The sequence below is a fragment of the Molothrus ater genome, chromosome 28 (assembly GCF_012460135.2).
Source record: "Molothrus ater isolate BHLD 08-10-18 breed brown headed cowbird chromosome 28, BPBGC_Mater_1.1, whole genome shotgun sequence".
Classification (NCBI taxonomy): Eukaryota; Metazoa; Chordata; class Aves; order Passeriformes; family Icteridae; genus Molothrus; species Molothrus ater.
Genome location: NC_050505.2, coordinates 4,886,843 through 4,906,368, shown reverse-complemented (window position 1 = coordinate 4,906,368; position 19,526 = coordinate 4,886,843). Strand labels below are relative to the sequence as shown.

General features: G+C 49.9%; 1 protein-coding gene across 1 annotated transcript in view; it reads right to left on the bottom strand.

Annotated features, from left to right (window-relative positions):
* The window catches only part of ANTXR1 (ANTXR cell adhesion molecule 1), a 50,721-nt gene that overhangs the window by 8,064 nt on the left and 23,131 nt on the right, over positions 1-19,526 (bottom strand). The window contains exons 11-16 of the mRNA XM_036396843.2: positions 17,764-17,833; positions 16,957-17,035; positions 15,839-15,934; positions 6,739-6,780; positions 2,729-2,824; positions 1,673-1,840 (exon numbers count right to left, since the gene is read on the bottom strand). Of these exons, the coding sequence (XP_036252736.1) occupies positions 1,673-1,840; positions 2,729-2,824; positions 6,739-6,780; positions 15,839-15,934; positions 16,957-17,035; positions 17,764-17,833 (551 nt within the window). The remainder of the gene's footprint in view (positions 1-1,672; positions 1,841-2,728; positions 2,825-6,738; positions 6,781-15,838; positions 15,935-16,956; positions 17,036-17,763; positions 17,834-19,526) is intronic.

Here is a 19,526-nt window from a genome sequence, read left to right as displayed (position 1 = left end):
GCCTGGGGTCTGACCAAGACTCCCTTCCATGGGGCAGAGTCCTCCTGTTCCCTTTCCAGGGATCCAAAATTCCCCTCTGGGGTCTCCATCCTGCTGCTCAGCCCAGAGCTGAGCTGGGGCTCGCAGGGGTGGAGGCGGACACGAGAAATGACTGCATGGAACTTGTTTCCAGAGGATGTGGGGGGAAAACTTCCCAAGGTGAGAGCCAGGAAAGTCTGGGATTCTCAAAGGGAGAGGCAAGAAACTTCTCTGTCAGATCCTTCTGCATTTGGACCCAGAACTCCTCAGAGCTGAGGGAAACCACCCCTTGTGCTCCAAGCCATCCTCCCCCTGCAGCAGAGCTGCTGGGAGCCCTTGATCTCCTGTCCACCCTGACAGCTCTAGAAATGAGCACCTTTTCCTTCCATTTCTCCTTCAGGAAACCAGAGGCAAAGCGACAGCTTTCCATGGAACAAATTTTAAAAAATCAAAAAAAAAAAAAAAAAAATTCCTTTTTACTCTGCAGTCCCAATTTCCAAGAGCCTGCCATGGTTTCTTGGGGAAAGCCAAGAGCTCCATCTCTGGGAGCCTGTGAGACATCTGGGTGGAAGAGAGGGAGTGTGCATCATGGAAAGGATGATGGCTGGAGACAGGGGATGGCAAAGCTTTCTCCTGGAAGCAGAAACCCTCTGTGCTCTCCATGGATGGGCTGGGGCTCCGTGTCTGGAGCTCCTCCACAGCTCCAGCACGAGGTCACTTGCAGGAAAAAAAAAACGATATGCAAGGTCTGAAGGCAAACAAAGCCTCGAGTCCTGCTGGATCTGAAGCCCAGAGAGAAGAAACACTCGGGGCAGATGACAAATGAAGGAGTGCACGGCTCCAGCCCTGGAATTTCCTCTGAATTCATGGTGAACTCAGCCCTGCACTGACCCTGAGTTACCCCAGTGCTCCTGAGACCTGCTGGAGTCAGGCACAGGCACCTTTGGAGCTGTCTGTGAGCCCAGGTGGGACTGGAGGGACAGGGGCTGGAGAAGGGCCAGGGACACACGGCCAGGCAGTGCTGGGGTGGCTGGGATCCACCTGGGATCCACCTGGGATCCACCTGAGCTTCCCCTGGAGTGCTGGGGTGGCTGGGATCCACCTGGGATCCACCTGAGCTTCCCCTGGCAGTGCTGGGGTGGCTGGGATCCACCTGGGATCCACCTGGGATCCACCTGAGCTTCCCCTGGAGTGCTGGGGTGGCTGGGATCCACCTGGGATCCACCTGGGATCCACCTGAGCTTCCCCTGGAGTGCTGGGGTGGCTGGGATCCACCTGGGATCCACCTGGGATCCACCTGAGCTTCCCCTGGCAGTGCTGGGGTGGCTGGGATCCACCTGGGATCCACCTGGGATCCACCTGAGCTTCCCCTGGAGTGCTGGGGTGGCTGGGATCCACCTGGGATCCACCTGAGCTTCCCCTGGCAGTGCTGGGGTGGCTGGGATCCACCTGGGATCCACCTGGGATCCACCTGAGCTTCCCCTGGAGTGCTGGGGTGGCTGGGATCCACCTGGGATCCGCGCTGGCAGTGCTGGAGGGGCTGGGAAATGACATTTTAAATGTCATTTCAACGAGAGGATCTCTGGTGCCACGCTGGAAGTGAGCACTGCCCACGGCAGAGGGGGTTCCTGCTGCTGCCGGTGCCCCGGCTCACCTTGATGGGCGAGTACCACCTCTGCGGGGCCGAGGCCCGGCGGGTGCTGCTGCCCAGGCTCCTGGGCTCGGGGAACTCGAACTCCTGCTCGGGCATCTTCACACGGGCATTCTTGGCCTTCTCCAGCTTGGCACCTTCCTCCGTGGAGCCCTTCTCACCCCAGCGCACCTGGAACCGGGGAGCAGGGCCGGGGTCAGGATCGGGGTCGGGGTCAGAATCAGGGTCAGGGTCAGGGTCAGGATCAGGGGTGGGATTGGGATCAGGATCAGGATTAGGGGCAGAATCAGGGTCAGGATCAGGGTCAGGGTCAGGGTCAGGGTTAGGATCAGAGTCAGGGTCGGGATTGGGATTGGGATCAGGCTCAGAACCAGGGTCAGGATTAGGGGCAGGGTTAGGATGAGGGGCAGGATCAGAGTCAGGGTCAGGATCAGGATTAGGGGCAGAACCAGGGTCAGGGCCAGGGCCAAGGCCAGGATCAGAACCAGGGTCAGGATCAAGGTCAGGGTCAGGGTCAGAACCAGGGTCAGGATCAGGGTCAGGATCAGGATCAGAACCAGGGTCAGGATCAGGGTCAGAACCAGGGTCAGAACCAGGGTCAGGATCAGGGTCAGGATCAGAATCAGGGTCAGGATCAAGGTCAGGGTCAGGGTCAGAACCAGGGTCAGGGTCAGGATCAGGGTCAGGATCAGAATCAGGGTCAGGCTGTGCCACCCCTGCTGCAGGAGCAGCCCTGCCTCTGGGTGTCCCCAGCTGAACAGCAATGCACAGGTTTGTTTCTTGACTGCAGCCCAAATTTTCAGCTCGTCCTTCACGGTGATTTATGAGAAATGTGGCAGTGGAGGAGCTTTTCAAGAGAACTAAAACCATCTCCTGCTAATTTGTGTGGCAGCGCTGCCCTGTGTCCCAGGCATGGACCAGGACCTTGCTAAACTCCAGAAATCTGTGTTTGCCTCCTCAATATTCCCGCACAAAAATGATTTGGGCTCCTGAAAGCCTCACGAGGGTTGTGCCTGGCCCTGGGTGCCCTGCTGGGTGCCCTGCCTGGGCTCTCCTCACCTCCATCCGCTTGATGCCGCCCACGCCTCGCCCTCCGTAGTAAGAGGCATCCACTGTTGGCCACTTCTTCTTGGGCAGCCCATCGTCATCCTCCTCCTGCAAAACAGAGCAGGGCTGCAGCTGCCATGGGAGCCAGCAGGGATGGGAGGGATGGGAAGGGATGGACAGGGATGGGAGGGAATGAGCAGGCTTTGAAAAGAATGAGATTTTGGGATGGGAAGGATGAGCAGGGATGGGAGGGAATGAGCAGGAATGGGAAGGAATGGAAGGGAATGAACAGGGATGGAAATGGATGAGCAGGGATAGAAAGGAATGGGAAGGGGTGGAAAGGGGTGAGCAGGGATGGGAAGGAATGAGCAGGGATGGGAGGGAATGAGCAGGGATGGGAATGAGCAGGGATGGGAAGGAATGAGCAGGGATGGGAAGGAATGAGCAGGGATGGGAAGGAATGAGCAGGGATGGGAAGGAATGAGCAGGGATGGGAGGGAATGAGCAGGGATGGGAAGGGATGGGAAGGGATGGGAAGGGATGGAAAGGAATGAGCAGGGAAGGGAAGGGATGGGAAGGGATGGGAAGGAATGAGCAGGGAAGGGAAGGGATGGGAAGGGATGGGAAGGAATGGGAAGGGATGGGAAGGAATGAGCAGGGATGGGAAGGAATGAGCAGGGATGGGAAGGAATGAGCAGGGATGGGAAGGGATGGGAAGGGATGGGAAGGAATGAGCAGGGATGGGAAGGGATGGGAAGGAGCAGGGAATGAGCAGGGATGGGAAGGAATGAGCAGGGAATGAGCAGGGAATGAGCAGGGATGGGAAGGGATGGGAAGGAATGAGCAGTCCCAGGCTGCCTTGTCCTGGTTCAGGCCAGGTTCTGGTCTGTGCCCTGTTCTTTTGCAGAGCGTGGACACTCGTGAAAGGACAATGTGTGTGTATCAACACCAGCACGTGGAAGGGACAGCCCTGCTCCAACAGGAATTGAGATTTTGGGGTTTTCCAGCCCCAAAGTCACAAAAATGCAATCAACTCCTGTAATGCACCTGGAGCAGCTGCCCATGGGAGCCCATGTGGCTTGTGTGTGTGTGTGTGAAAAATGAGATTTAAATTGTGTGTCCTGCCCTTGCTCGCTGCAGCATCCCATGGTGACATTCACATTTGGGTGACTTAACACATCAAGAAAATTCCCCTCAGTTTATTTAAAATGAGCCTGCTAAAGCTCCAGTGAAATTCAAGGTGTTTTAAATCCTCTGCCAGGTCAGAGTGTGCACTTACAGCGCCTTTCCCTTTAATTTCTACAGTTCAGGCTGTGAACTGGCAAAGCAGAAAAGCAGAGTTCATCAAAAACGTGAAGTATTTCCTGTGAAAAACGTGGAGAGAAAAGAAAAATGGTCCCTCTCTCTTTTTTCTTCTCCTTTCTTTAATTTTTCACAGGGATTTGGCTAAACTCCAAAACTTAGGAGCTCTCCAAAACTGGAAAAGCCAAAAATACTTTGAAATTGAAACTCCCCATCAGGAAAACTGAAAAACTGGGTGGTGGTGGTGAGGGGGGGGGGAAGGAAAAAAAATCCAAGAAAAACTCCGGTTTTCACGGCAACCAAAAGCATTTCAGTTTATCAAAACACAAGAAACTGGGCTGCAAAACGTGTCCTGAGCCAGGGGAAGGGTGAACAACTGGTCACAAGCACCAGGCTCCTCTCCTCAGGGCTGCTGAGGCTCTTTGCTGCAAATCCAGAACTCAAGATCTCTGCGTGATGTTTTCCATGAGGATTTTTCTTGTGTTTTTAAAAAAAATAAAAGAATAAAAAAGGGGAAAAAAAAAAAGAAGAAGAAAAAGGAAAAAAAAAGGAAAAAAGGAAAAAAAAGGAAAAGAAAAAAAGAAAGAAAAAAGTGGAAGCAAAGCCATGGAAATATTTTCCTTCAGCAATTCTCTTTTCTCTCCCTTCGGCTCAGCACAGACTGGACTCCTCACAACAGGAAATACCAAGGTTTAGGAAATTTTCCCCACAAGCCCTGCGAGCCCAGGGCAGCAGCACGCCCCACAAACAAAGGAGTCACAAGTTTGCTGCAGCAGGAGCCTGTTTGCATCAACGACAGGGCAGGGGGGGTTCTGCAACGCAAAAAGAGCCCCCAGAGCCCTGTCCTGCAGGCCTGGCCGTGTGCCCACCGCACTGGGGGAACTGGGAACGGCGGGGAGAGGGAGGAGCAGGGGATGGGAGGGAAAACGCACCCAAATTTCACGTCCAGCGCCCCAGTTTGGGGTGGATTCCCACCCCCTGCCTGCCCCAGCTGTATTTCCCTCCACCTGAGGAGCCGCAGCTCCAAAAGCAGCCCAAGAAAATCCAAGAGCATTTGAGGATGCTGGGAACTGACTGTGCAGAAAGTTGGCACCTTCCCAGCCCCACAATCTGCTTTAGATGGAGCTCGAGTTTCTTTTAAGGAGCGAGGAGGAGCAGGACAGAGCCGCATTTCACAGTCAGGGACCCAGATCCAGGGGTTGCAGAAAACAAAGATCTGTGTTTATCTCAGAGGCCAGGCTGGGCTCTGGGTGCTGTGACCCTGACCTGAGGGAACCTCATCCGTGGGTAACACAAGGATAATTCAGGCTCCACAAGGGACGTCTGAACCACTCCGGGTAGGAACTCAAACGAAATTTGGCCAGATATTAAAAAAAAAAAAAAATTAAAGAAAAAATTGGACAGCTTCCCCCTCTCCCCACCCTTATAATTATTTTCCCAGTTGTCTCTGCAGTGCCTGAATTTTGTCAGAATTCAGCATTTATGGAGAGCTCTGCCTGCACCAAGGGCTGAGCCACGGCACGACAATTCCTTCCCTGTGTGAGAGATTTCTCACTGAGTTTTAGTGTGGAGGGAGCACAGGGGAAACCCAGCTGCCCTCAGGACCCCTCTCTGCCCCTTCTGCCAGCCCAGAGCCCTCCCCAAACCCCACGGCCACCCCTTGGTGCCACTCTGGGGACACCCTGCTGTTCCTTTCAAGGCTTCGGTGCCTCTAAGGGATCCCAGGATCTTCTCCTCTCCAGCCTGAACAACCTCGGCCTCATCCGAGCTCATCCTTGAGACACAGACGTGAAACCGAAATTGGGCCATCAGGCTGAAATTTGGCTGTGAAACTGAAATTGGGCCATGAGGCCGAAATTTGGCTGTGAAACTGAAATTTGGCCATGAAGCTGAAATTTGGTTATGAAGCTGAAATCTGGCTACAAAACTGAAAATTGGCCATGAAACTGAAATTTAACAATGAAACTGAGATTCGGCTATGAAGCTGAAATTTGCCACAAAACTGAAATCTGGCCATGAAACTGAAATCTGGCCAGGAAGCTGAAATTAACTGGGAGTTCCTGGCCGGTGCTGGTTTCCTTCCCCAGCAGTGAGAGTCTCCCAGGGCCTCTGAAGCAGAGTTCAGTGAAACCCCTGACAGCAGAGCTGCTTCCCCTCCTTGTTAGAGTGCAGTGCGTTCTCCTGCCTCCTGTGGCCTTCAGCTCCCAAACCTGCTGATGCAAGAATTCCTTTTTTTGTTGGGTTTTTTTTTTTTTTTTTTTTTTTTTTCCTTTTATGGCCAAGGATTTCGTGAGAAGGAAAAAATCCAACTGTAACCCTGCTGCTGCTGCTGCAATCCCTCCTGCAGGGGAGGGGGATGTCTGCAACGCCTAAAACAAATGGATTACGGACAATCAACTCCATCTTCTATTTGTTCAGAGCAAAGTGGAAAATCTTTGAGTCGAGATTTTAACGGAGTCAGAGTTAAACACAGGCCCAAGGGCTGTCCCTGCGTGAATCACACCTGAGTGAGGAGGGGTGGTCTGAGCTGCGCTTCCCCACCTGGGAACTCAGGTTTGATCGCCTTCACTGAAGCGCTTTAATCGCCTTCCCAGAGGTGCTTTAATCGCCTTTCCTGAGGTCAATTAATCACCTTTCCTGAGGTCATTTAATCACTTTTTTCCTGAGGACACTGACCAAAACCCCGTCCCCAACACAGAGCAGGGCTCAGGGTCGCTCACCTCGCTGTCTTCTGCAGGAGGTGGGGGAGGCTCCTTGATGATCTGGAAGGAGGAAAGAGAAAGAGAACCATAAATTCGTGTTTTGTTCCTCAAAAGGCACGGGAGAAAACAGCCGGCTGTGCTGCTGGGACACCTCCCCAGTGACAGCCTGGAGCTGTGGTGTTCTCTGAAAAATCCTGCCTTTATTTCTATAACTATAAAATTAAAATAAACATAAAACCATGAATATAAATGTAGAAAACCAAAATATCAACTATATAAATATTTATATAAATATAAAATAAAAAATAAATATAATAATATAAATATATAAATATATAAATATAAAATATATATAAATATAAAAAAATAAACCTAAACATAGAGATATACTATAAATAAATATATATATTTATATAGACATATCAATAAATACATATATGTAAATATATGTATGATTATATTTATATAAATATAAATAGATACATACATATATGAATAGAAGAAATAGTAAACATAAACAAATATAAATATAAATATAAATATAAATATAAATATAAATATAAATATAAATATAAATATAAATATGCACCCAGATCTATGGCTCACTGAGGTTTCTAATAAGGCAGGGAGAGGCTGCAGCCTGCTCCAGGATATTTCCATAGAAACCATCTCAGTGCTGTGGGTGTGAGGCCATTATTTCATGCAGAAACTTTGCATGCAGGGCTTGGCAGCAGCTGCTGCCAGCGGAGCCTCCAAGAGCAACAGAGACTTTCCAAGGGAGGGCAGGGACAGCGGGGAATTAAAAAAAAAATTAAAAAAAATTAAGTTTAAATTTAAATAAAATAAAAAAGAAAAATAAAAATTAAAAATAATAAAAATAATAAACATATTTGAAATTTAAATTGTTAAATTTAAATAAAATTTCAGTTAAAATAATAAAAATATTTAAGTTTAAATTTAAATAAAATAAAAATTAAAATATAATATAAAAATAAAAATAAAAAATAATTGAAATGTAAATGTTTAAATTTAAATAAAATTTCAATTAAAATAATAAAAATATTTAAGTTTAAATTGAAATGTTAAAAAATTAAAATTAAAATAAAAATAATAATTAAATAAAACTAAAATGAAAAAAAATTAAAAATTAAAATAAAAATTGAATAAAAAGGAAAAGAATAAAAAGAAAAAGAAGAAAAAGAGAAAAAGAAAAAGATAAAAAAGAAAAAGAAAAATTAAATAAAAAGAAAAATAGAAAATAAAAAAGAAAATAGAAATAAAAAATAAAATAAAAATAAAAATGCAGTCCCAGCCAGCAACAGCTTGACCGTTTAAATGCAGAAAGGGAAAATCTCAATCACATTAAAGGCCCTGAAGATATAAATATTTACAGCAGTTCCTCTCACTTGTGTTTTCCTCCTGTGATGAGCTCAGTGTTTTTATTTTGCTCTGCAGAGCCCCAGCCATGCAAGGCTGCAGTGATGGGGGGCAGGAGGCTCTGCTGGGGAGGGGACAGGGCAGGAGGGGCTGCTGGGACACTGGGACAGAGAGCAACAACCTGGAAACCCGGGACAATGGTGAGCAAAAATAATGATAACTGTGAAAATTACCCAAAATTATGAAAACTGTGACAATGACCAAAAACTATGAAAACAGTGACAATCACCAAAATTATGAAAAGTATTGAAACTACCAAAACCAATGAAAACTCTGAAAATTACCAAAACCAATGGGAACTCTGACAACGACCAAAAACGATGAGAACTGTGACAATGACCAAAACCAACGATAACTGTGAAAACGACCAAAAAGGATGAAAGCTGTGAAAATGACCAGCAATTACGAAAACTGCGACGATCACCAAAATGATGAAAACTATTGAAACTACCAAAACCAATGAAAGCTGTGAAAACAGCACAAAGTGATAAAAACTGTGCCAATGACCAAAAACGATGAAAGCTATGAAAATGACCAAAACCAATGAAAACTGTGAAAATTACTCAAAATGGTATGGGGTTAAAAATCAGAATAAACCATCCGATTTTGGTCCAGCCGAGCATCCAAGCACAATTTCTGAGCCAGCACCAGTGCAGATCCCACCCTTGGAAGCGAGGCCATGGCTGATTTCCATACATTTGCATTCCTCCCCATAGGCACACACGTACACACAGACTGGCTGATTTCTCTAAACAGATCAAGTGTTTGCTATCACAGGCCAAAAGGGGGGGAAAAACCACATTCCTCCCATTTTTGGGTGCTTTGCACTGCTGAGAGCAACCGAGCTGCCCGAATTGGCACCAGGGCTTGGTGAATTTGGACGAGGCTGCAGATGGGGGAGTTCAGTCTCCCCTGCTTTTGAGCCCGTATGACCTCTCAAAGTTCAAATCTTACAAAAAAGAAAAGAGAAATTCTCATTTCTGACTCGCCAAAGTTCAAATCTTACCCCCCCCCCCCAAAAAAAATCTCATTTCTGACTCGCTGCCCGGGCCTTCAAACAGCACAAAGCTTTTCCTTCTCCCCTTTGGGTTCTGACAGCTCCAGCGCTGGGGGCATGAAATCCTCACTCTGGGGCACTGAGACGCTCATTTCGGGGCTCAGAAACCTTCATTTCAGGGCTCAGAAACCTTCATTTCGGGGCTCAGAAACCTTCATTTCGGGGCTCAGAAACCTTCATTTTGGGGCACTTGAGGCCCTCAGTATGGGACACTGAAACCTTCATTTTGGGGCTCAGAAACCTTCATTTTGGGGCACTTGAGGCCCTCAATATGGGACACTGAAACCTTCATTTTGGGGCTCAGAAACCCTCTTTTTTGGGACACTGAAACTTTCATTTTGGGGTACCAAGACCTTCATTTTGGGGGCTCTGAGACCCTCATTTTGGGACAGTGACACCCTCATTTTAGGGCTCAGAAACCCTCTTTTTGGGGCACTTGAGGCCCTCAGTTTGGGACACTGAAACCTTCACTTTGGGGCACTGACACCCTAATTTTGGGACAGTGAGACTCTCATTTTTGGGGCACTGAGCTCCTCGTTTTGGGGCTCAGAATCCCTCATTTTGGGACACTGAGCTCCTCATTCTGGGGCATTCAGACCCTCGTTTTGGGGCCCCCACAGATGGATAACCCCGCGGCAGAGCACAGCAACGCCATCTGCCACCTCCAGGGAGGTTAAAACCTTTGGGAAGGGTGAATTTCCTGAATTTCCTGCTGCCCTGAGATTCCTGCGGCCGTTCAGGCACAGGAAAGCAGAGGCTGAGCCCGGGTTTTGCAGACTCCAGGAATGTGTCTGGGGTGTTTTCTGCGCTCTCCACCAGCCCTGAGTGTCCAGCAATCCCACAGTGACTGTCCCTGGGGTTTCGGATGATAAATTGGGGCAATGTGGTTCTTGTCAGAGGAGATATCTGTTCTGGGATGGGACAGATCATCATTTAAAACCAAGCAGACAGTACAAAATAAGAAATAAAGGACTTTGCCTCTAATTAGGACTGGAGTTTGGAAGCATGCTGTTAACTGGGCAGTTTATTTTTGTCCTTAATTCCCTTCACTCCTCTGGAAAACACCGAATATATATTCTTGCTGTCTCAATAAACAAGGATTTTTAATAGCATTAACCATGATCCATCTGACTAATTCCCTTATTTTTTTCCCCCCTTACGTATTTATAGTTTTGACCTCTCAGTCCTGTGACTGCTTCATATTTGAGGTATGAGCTGGGCAAAGGAACATTTCCTTTTTATTTCTGTCCTATCTTCTGTGTCTTCTCCTTGGAGATCCGCTCCACACTTCAAAGCTAACACAAGCAGGGGCCTGTCCCCATTTCTTCAGCTGCAATAAAACACAATCTTCTCCTTAGAGACAGAAATGACATTTTTAGGGAAACGAAATCTTAGAGAAATGAAATTTTAGAGAAATTAAATCCCAGAGAAATGGAATTTTAAAGAAATGAAATTTTAGAGAAATGAAATCTTAGAGAAATGAAATCCTTTTTCTGGGCAATGCAGAACCACGGTGGCCACCTGGAGCCCTTGCCCTCACTCAGTGACTCCAGATTTAAATTCCCTGGGGAGTTTTCTGGTTGTGGGATGCTGTTCTCATCTCTGGGGAGTTTTCTGGCTGTGGGATGCTGTTCTCCCTTCTCCCCAGAGCAGCACAACTGCAAAGCTGCTCCTGGCAGAGGAATCAGAACCCAGGGATCTCTGTGAGGAATCTCCATCCCTTACAGGGACCCTGCCATTTTACAGCTCTGCAGAGCCTGTGCATTTCCTCCCCTTCTCCTCCACCTCTTTAGCCATGTGGTTTTAATCTATATTTTCTGCATTTTCTCCATCCAGCTTTTTGCTTCCAAAACTTCTGGTCAGCTGCAGCGCAGAGAGCCAAACAGATTGCTGGGTTCTTCCAAGCTCACTTCCAGAAAACAGCTTTAAAGTTAAAAGCTGCTGTTGGATGCTCAAATACCAGCACCTCATTTATCTGCCAGCCACACCCCTGCCTTTAAAATCACCGGAGTATGAAAATGAGCGAGGTGGGGCAGATTCTGTGGGCAAAGAGCCCAGCCCAGCCCCTCAGGCCACCCTGGATGGCTGCAGAAGGGAGGGAAAAAATCAAACTTGGAGGAGGTGGGAGGATGAGCATCATCCCAGTAAAGGGAGAGAGCATCCCAGTAAAGGGAGAGAGCATCCCAGTAAAGGGAGAGAGCATCCCAGTTAATAAGGGAGAGCATCCCAGTAAAGGGAGAGAACATCCCAGTAAAGGGACAGAGCATCCCAGTAAAGGGAGAGCATCCCAGTTAATAAGGGAGAGCATCCCAGTAAAGGGAGAGAACATCCCAGTAAAGGGACAGAGCATCCCAGTAAAGGGAGAGAGCATCCCAGTAAAGGGAGAGAGCTTCCCAGTAAAGGGACAGAGCATCCCAGTTAATAAGGGAGACCATCCCAGTAAAGGGAGAGAACATCCCAGTAAAGGGAGAGAGCATCCCAGTAAAGGGACAGAGCATCCCAGTAAAGGGAGAGAGCATCCCAGTAAAGGGAGAGAGCTTCCCAGTAAAGGGAGAAACCATCCCAGTTAATAAGGGAGAGCATCCCAGTAAAGGGAGAGAGCATCCCAGTAAAGGGAGAGAGCATCCCAGTAAAGGGAGAGAACATCCCAGTAAAGGGACAGAGCATCCCAGTAAAGGGAGAGCATCCCAGTAAAGGGACAGAGCATCCCAGTAAAGGGACAGAGCATCCCAGTAAAGGGAGAGCATCCCAGTAAAGGGACAGAGCATCCCAGTAAAGGGACAGAGCATCCCAGTAAAGGGACAGAGCATCCCAGTAAAGGGAGAGAGCATCCCAGTAAAGGGACAGAGCATCCCAGTAAAGGGAGAGAGCATCCCAGTAAAGGGACAGAGCATCCCAGTAAAGGGAGAGCATCCCAGTGAAGGGACCTGCTGGGCCATACTGGGATCTCCTGGAAGCTTGTGGGATCTGCTGGGCCATACTGGGATCTCCTGGAAGCTTGTGGGACCTGCTGGGCCATACTGGGATCTCCTGGGAGCTTGTGGGACCTGCTGGGCCATACTGGGATCTCCTGGGAGCTTGTGGGACCTGCTGGGCCATGCTGGGATCTCCTGGAAGCTTGTGGGCACTGCTGGGCCATGCTGGGATCTCCTGGAAGCTTGTGGGCGCTGCTGGGGTCTGTGCACTCCTCTCCTTCTCGCCATCGGGGCTGGGCAGTCGCGCACAGCAGAGTTGTTCCTTTGTTTTCCGTTCTTCAGTGAGCCTCCCACAGCCTCTGGAGAGGTTCCTGCTGCTCCCAGGCTCCTGTAACATCCTGCACAGGTATCCAGGGGAATCGTGCCCGTGCTGCTGCACCAGGCACGGCAGGGAGTTGTTGTTGTTCTGATCTGCTAAGCAACAATTGCCTCTACTGTAAAGCGGAGTGCTGGATTCCAGACCTCATCCCAGAGCCCTCCTGAGGCCAATGAACTCGGATGCATTTGGAAAGAGCATTCCTCCGTGGCTGAGTGCCAGGGAGATGCTGGGCTCCAGATGAACCTCCAGGGCCAGGCTGTTGACTGCAGCCCATTCACTCCAGGGATGGAGCTGGCTCAGGCTCTTTCCTGGAGAACTGCTGGACAGCAATGACTCCTCTTCAATTAAAGAGCACGCCAAGAGGAATTTCAGGCTTCAGAAATGCGCTTGTCGCTCAGAAACAGATTTATACTCGGCGAGGGAAGAGGCTGTTGTGGTTTTTTTCCCCTTTTTCCCCTGACACATCCCCGATCGCCGCGGAGCCGTCCCCGGGCTGGGATCCGCGCGCCGTCTCGGGCGCTGCGGTTTGGGCATCGAGGCTGCAGCTCTGGGCTGTTGTGCAAGGCAGCTCCTGTGCCCTCAGCTCAGCGCTGGCAGCCCTGCATTGCCCCCTGTGCCACAGCCACAGCTCTGCTGGGCTCCCTCTGCCCACCCCGCCAGGCTGGGCACCCCTCCAGCGTTTGTCTTTGATTGCACAGAATCTGGGGTGAGCAGAGCACAGGGAGCACAGCACATGGCTAAAGAGGTGGAGGGGAAGGGGAGGGAGTGCACAGGCTCCGCAGGGCTGTAAAATGGCAGGGTCCCTGCTGGCAGGATGGGGATTCCTCACAGAGATCCCTGGGTTCTGATTCCTCTGCCAGGAGCAGCTTTGCAGCATCCTGGCTGCTGATCCCCTGCCCAACGCACAGGGTGCCCTCCCAGAGGGGTGCAAGAGATTCCCTGCAGCCTCCTGGAATAAAAACCTTCCCAGCACCTCCCTCTGCCCACCCCTGCCAGGCCGGGCACCCCTCCAGGGTTTATCTTTGATTTTACAGAATTTTGGGGTGAGCAGAGCACGGGGAGCCGTCCTGGCTGCTGACCCTCTGCCCTCCCAGAGGGGTGCAAGAGATTCCCTGCAGCCTCCTGGAATAAAAACCTTCCCAGCAGCTCCCTCTGCCCACCCCTGCCAGGCCAGGCACCCCTCCAGGTTTGCCTAGCTCCTTTCACAGGTTCGAATCTCTCTCAATGGAGGCTCCTCCGTCGGGTTAACACGATATTTAATACTCTGCTTGCTGGATTTGTCGTGTGTCGGTGATTTGTTAATAATGGACGGATGTAAGCTTGAGTAGAGGGAGGACCCTGCTTACTCATTCTAGCATTAATTCTCCTATTTAAATATAGGTTAGCCTGTTAAGGGGGAGGGAGTCATACATTCTTACATTTTTGTAGTGTAGAGCTTTAATGCACTCTTTGTTGGCGGCTGCTCGAGGGCCCACAGGGTTTATCTTTGATAATCCAGGGTTTATCTTTGATTTTGTCATTTTGGGGTGGGCAGAGCACAGGGAGCCATCCTGGCTGCTGACCCTCTGCCAAACACTCAGGACCCGCTCCCAGAGAGGTGGAAGAGATTCCCTGCAGCCTCTTGGAATGAAAATCTTGGAATGAAAGGCTTCCAGGGAAGTGTTTGGCTGCATCTCAGTGAGATAATCCCCACTAACAAACCTTGCCGGGAGGGAATGTGGGAGGTAGAGAGCGGAGTGAGGAAAAGCTTTTATCTACAGCAAAGGCTTCAAGTGGAGAATTTAAATCTGGAAAATATTAAGCTTTTAAAGTGGAGCAGAGGCTCCCTCTCTGTGCTGCACCCACCTTGCTTATCTGGGCTGCTTTCCACACTCAGGGCTGTTACCTGAGCACTGTCCTCACACGGTTCCACTGCAGCAGAGCCCTCACACTGACAGCTCCACATCCCCTCCATGCCCTGCTGCTTTTATTTATGCCTTTTTCTCACCTGGCTTCGTCTTTCTGCTTCACAGAGATTTAAACCAGCAGCAGCGCTGAGAGCATTTTCCCTCTATCCCCTCAGTTCTCCAGACCCCAGTCTGCACAGGGCACATCTGCATCACTTCCATGCAGATGTGCCAACAAAAAGCTGGCCCAGCTCCCCTGGGAAGGTGCCACCTAGTTTGGACAAATAAATCTGAGCAAATAAACCTACCATGCTGCTAATCCTCTGGCCAATTTTAGAACTTTTTTTTTTATTTATTGTTCTGAAAGTCCAAATAAATATTTTTTTTCCATTCTGGTTTTCACCCTGGGATGGAGGTGCCAAACTACTGTGAAGAGGAGCATTTTATGCCCATTTTCAGCCAGGAACAGAAATAGACAATTGAGGTTTTTCCTGCAAGGTTTCCATCCTTGTTCTGGATAACACAGCACGGAGTGGCTGCAGAGCTCTGCCCTGCACTGTTTGCCACAACCTGGTGCAAATTTACACCACCGGGTCTGGGATTTAAAACCAGGAATAACCATGGTGACCCAGAAACTGGGGCAGCCCTAAAAGCAGCTTCTGAAAGGTGCCACACAGAGCCAGGCTCCAGCCCTGCTGACACCTGTGTGCCCCCAACTCTTGTTCTACATTTGCAGCACAAACAGGACCCAAACCCAGAGCGTGGTGAGCTCTGGAGAAACGAGCCCTGATCCTTGCAGGGCACGGCAGAGCCAGGGCCCAGCAGGGATGCTCAGGGTGGGACAGACACGCAGCAGTCACGGGACGTGAGAGCTCATCCCCAGCCCCGTCATTTCCCTCTTGCCTCCCTTCTCCCCTGTTTTTTCTCCTGATTTCCTTCTGCCCTTTTAAAGCTTTAACTCTGTGGTTGTGCTGTTGAAATTTTGTGAAAGGGCTTGGAGGAAAGACAATGCTCAGGGAAGCCCAGTCAGACTTCCACTGCCACTGGGACATTGAGAATGCTTTTCAGACACGGTAATGCAGGAAACACAGCTCATCTTGCAAAACCTGGACACCCAGCAAAGTGTTTTCCTTGCAGCCAAGGCAGAACCAGGACTGCAGCGTGGGCTGGTCAGTGCTGCCCTTCTGCAGGAGCCCTCCATCGTGGCTTAGAAAATCCACACCAGGCAATGGGAACACATTCCTGCCAACCATTTCCATGTTGTGACCAAAACACGAGGCCAAAAGGCTCCCGACAAGGTTTGGGTGTTGGCTACAAGGGTCTGATCCGTGATGGAGAGAAGCCAAAGCAGAGCCAGAAATCCTGGGATCAGTCCTGTGGAAAACTCTGCCTGCCCCCCCTCATTCCATTTACTGAAGTGGTGCTGGTGATTTGTGCCACTTACCACGGTGCAGCAGAGGGGCCAGAACCACCAGAGCAGAGCCAAGGCCAGCAGGAGGAAGAGGATCAGCAAGGCAATGGCCAGGATGGTCCCATCAGACTGGGGAGAACACAGAGAGCACAGTGTGTGACACCCCTGGGACACCCCTGACACCCCTGGGACACCCCTATGACACCTGTGACACCCCTGGGACACCCCTGACACCCCTGGGACACCCCTGGGACACCCCTGGGACACCCCTGGTATCTGTGAAACCCGTGACACCCCTGATATCCCTGTGACACCCCTATGACACCTGTGACACCCCTGGGACACCCCTGGGACACCCCTGGGACACCCCTGGCATCTGCTGGTGCAGAAGAAATTTCTGGAGCACCTGGACCAAGACAAGCTGATCTTTGCCCAAGAGCACAGACAAAGTGGGCTGAAGAGAGAAAACCAAGCAGGATGGGACTTGGTAATAACCTAAAGTTGTAATTGGACAATGAACTCCAAGATGCACATGGAGCAGAACTTATAAAAGTGACAGACCTTGTGACCTGTCGTGAATTTTGTGCCCATTTTGGGTCATCTTGGGGCCATTTTGTGACCATTTTGGTTCATCCTGGGTTCATTTTGGGACCATTTTGGGTCATCTTGGGTTCATTTTGTGACCATTTTGGTTCATCTTGGGTTCATTTTGGGACCATTTTGGTTCATCTTGGGTTCATTTTGTGCCCATTTTGGTTCATCTTGGGTCCATTTTGGGACCATTTTGGTTCATCTTGGGTTCATTTTGTGCCCATATTGGTTCATCTTGGGTCCATTTTGGGACCATTTTGGTTCATTTTGGGTTCATTTTGGGACCATTTTGGTTCATTTTGGGTGCAGCCCTGGCTGGGCTCTTGTGCTGCCCAAGGTGGATCCATGGAGGAGATCCTTTGAATAAATCCCTGCTCTGTTCTGGAACTCTGCTCCAGCCCAGCCTGTCCCAGCCCAGACCTGGAGCCTGAGGTGGTCACTGAAGGCTTGGCCACACTGTGGGACACGAGACACCCAAAATGTCCCTTTGCCACACGCTCAAAGTCCCCTTTGAGTTAAACCCCAGCACCCCCAGGAGCATTTCAGGGACCACAACTCACACAGTGCGTGCTGGAGATGATGACAGAGCTGGAGATGAAGCTCAGCCCATCGTTCATGCTCACTTGGAGAGCTGCTTCCCTGGAAAAAGCCAGAAGCAGCTCAGGGCAGCTCCTGCCCAGCCCTCTGTCTGATGCCCTGGCTGCTCAGGAATCCTCCTGTGCAGATCATTCCCAGTGCTGCGGAGCACAGCTGGCACTGAGCACGGGAGGATCCAAATGGGATCCAAATAAGAGAAAAACGGAGCCCAGGGAGGAGACCCAGCCCCATCTCCCCATGGGCAGAGTGTTCAGCTGGCACTGAGCACGGGAGGATGGCAGCTTGGGATCCGCATAAGAGAAAATCAGGATTCAGAGAGGAGACCCAGCCCCATCTCCCCATGGGCACAGGAGGATGGCAGCTTGGAGAGAAAAGAGAAAACAAAACCAGAGAGAAAAACAGAACTCGGGGAGGAGACCCAGCCCCATCTCCCCGTAAGCAGGGTGTTCAGCTGGTACAGAACAGGAGGGGATGGGATCCAAATGGGATCCAAATGAGAGAAAAACAGAATTCAGGGAGGAGACCCAGCCCCATCTCCCCATGGGCACAGGAGGATGGCAGCTTGGAGAGAAAAGAGAAAACAAAACCAAAGAGAAAAACAGAACTCGGGGAGGAGACCCAGCCCCATCACCCCATGGGCAGGGTACAGAACACACGAGGGTGGCAGCTTGGGATCCAGATGGGATCCAAGGAGAAAAACAGAGCACAAGGAGGAGACCCAGCCCCATCTCCCCACGGGCAGGGTGAATATCGGGGCAGCAAGAACCTACATGCCAACTTCCCTGAGCACAGGTGCTGGGCACAGCAGGTAGGTGTCCTCCACCACGAAAGGCTTCTCATCTGCAGAGGGGAGAGAGGGGGGTTAGTGCCAAACCACCCACACAGGCCTCAAAGAGCCACTTTAAATGAGGGTTTTCCTTGCCATTGGTGCATAAATGGGATGGGGGATGAGGACATTAGGGTATCTGTACGTTACAGAAGTTAGGATGTAGGGGTGTTAGGATATAATATAATATAGGGATATAATAGGGATATAATATAGGGATATTAGGGATATTAGGATATGTGTTCATTAGGATATATGTACATTATAGAAGTTAGCATATAGGTGCATTAGGATATCTGTACATTACAGAAATTAGGATATAGGGGTATTAGGATATTAGGGATATTAGGATATATGTTCATTAGGATATTTGTACATTAGGATATCTGTGCATTACAGAAATTAGGATCTAGGTAAATTAGGATATAGGGGCATTAGGATATCTGTACCTTAGGATATCTGTACATTACAGCAGTTGGGATATCTGTATATTATGGAAAATGCTGCATTTCAAGGCAGAAGCCTCTGAAGCTCAGTTAAACCTTGCAGCCTGAGTCACACTGCTGTAAAAATGATGGGACAAACTGCCCGGAGGGCTGAGGAGCCCTGGGTGATGCTCCTGCTCTGCAGCCAGAGCTCGGGGACACTGGGGACACTGGGGCACCCCAGGAGCTGCCCAGCCATTTCCCAGCTCTCTGGGTGTGCTGTGCTGGCACTTTGCTCCCACTGGGCTGTCCTCACCCTGATTTATGAGCATATCATGAATTTATCACGTTGTCTCGGCGCGCACATGCCAAGAAAATGAAGATCAGTGTCTTGTTTTCCCTGTGCTGAGGAGAGGAGGCCAAGTCTGCTCCCTGCCAGCGCCCACAAAACAAAAGCTGCTTCACCCTGCCAGGCCTTTCACTCAGCTCTCTCGGGTTTTTGTTTCTCTTTCTGTGCCTGCCCGCTGCCATCGGCCTCTCTGGAGGCTTTATCAGCCCTGGCTGAGCTCCAGGCTGGCTGCAGGCACAGATCAGTTTGTTTGGGGGATGTTTTGTGCCTCACCACAAAAATGAGCTGTGCTCCAAACAAAGGAGCATCCATTTGGTTTGCATAACTCTGGCCCATCTGACTCCTGCCTGAAAACTCACCCAGGGAAAGCAAACAAAACAGAATCCTCATCCCCTGCTCTGCTGTAAAACCCCCCAAATGACCCAAACTGGGCAGTCCTGGGTCTGAGCAGAGTGCAGGAGGGTCCAACCTCCCCCAAAACACACCTGGGCTCTGTGCAGGTACCCGACACTGCTCAGACTCCTGCAATCCCATCCTCAGTGCTCCTGCACCTGAGCAGCCCAGGGCAGCCTGGCAAATCCATTATTGCCAGCGAGAGGGAATCACTCCTCGTGCCATTAGCAGGGGTGGAACCTCCTGGCAAGGCAGGACTTGGAATATTTCCTCACCATCATAATAAAAAAAAGTTTCAATGTATGCAGGATGCTTTGAGAGCAAGCCTCAAACAAACAAAAAAAAACCCTCAAAAAACAGCAACAAAACCAAACAAAACAATGGGGAAAAAGGGAAGGAGAGGAAAGGAGAGGAAAGGAGAGGAAAGGAGAGGAAAGGAGAGGAAAGGAGAGGAAAGGAGAGGAAAGGAGAGGAAAGGAGAGGAAAGGAGAGGAAAGGAGAGGAAAGGAGAGGAAAGGAGAGGAAAGGAGAGGAAAGGAG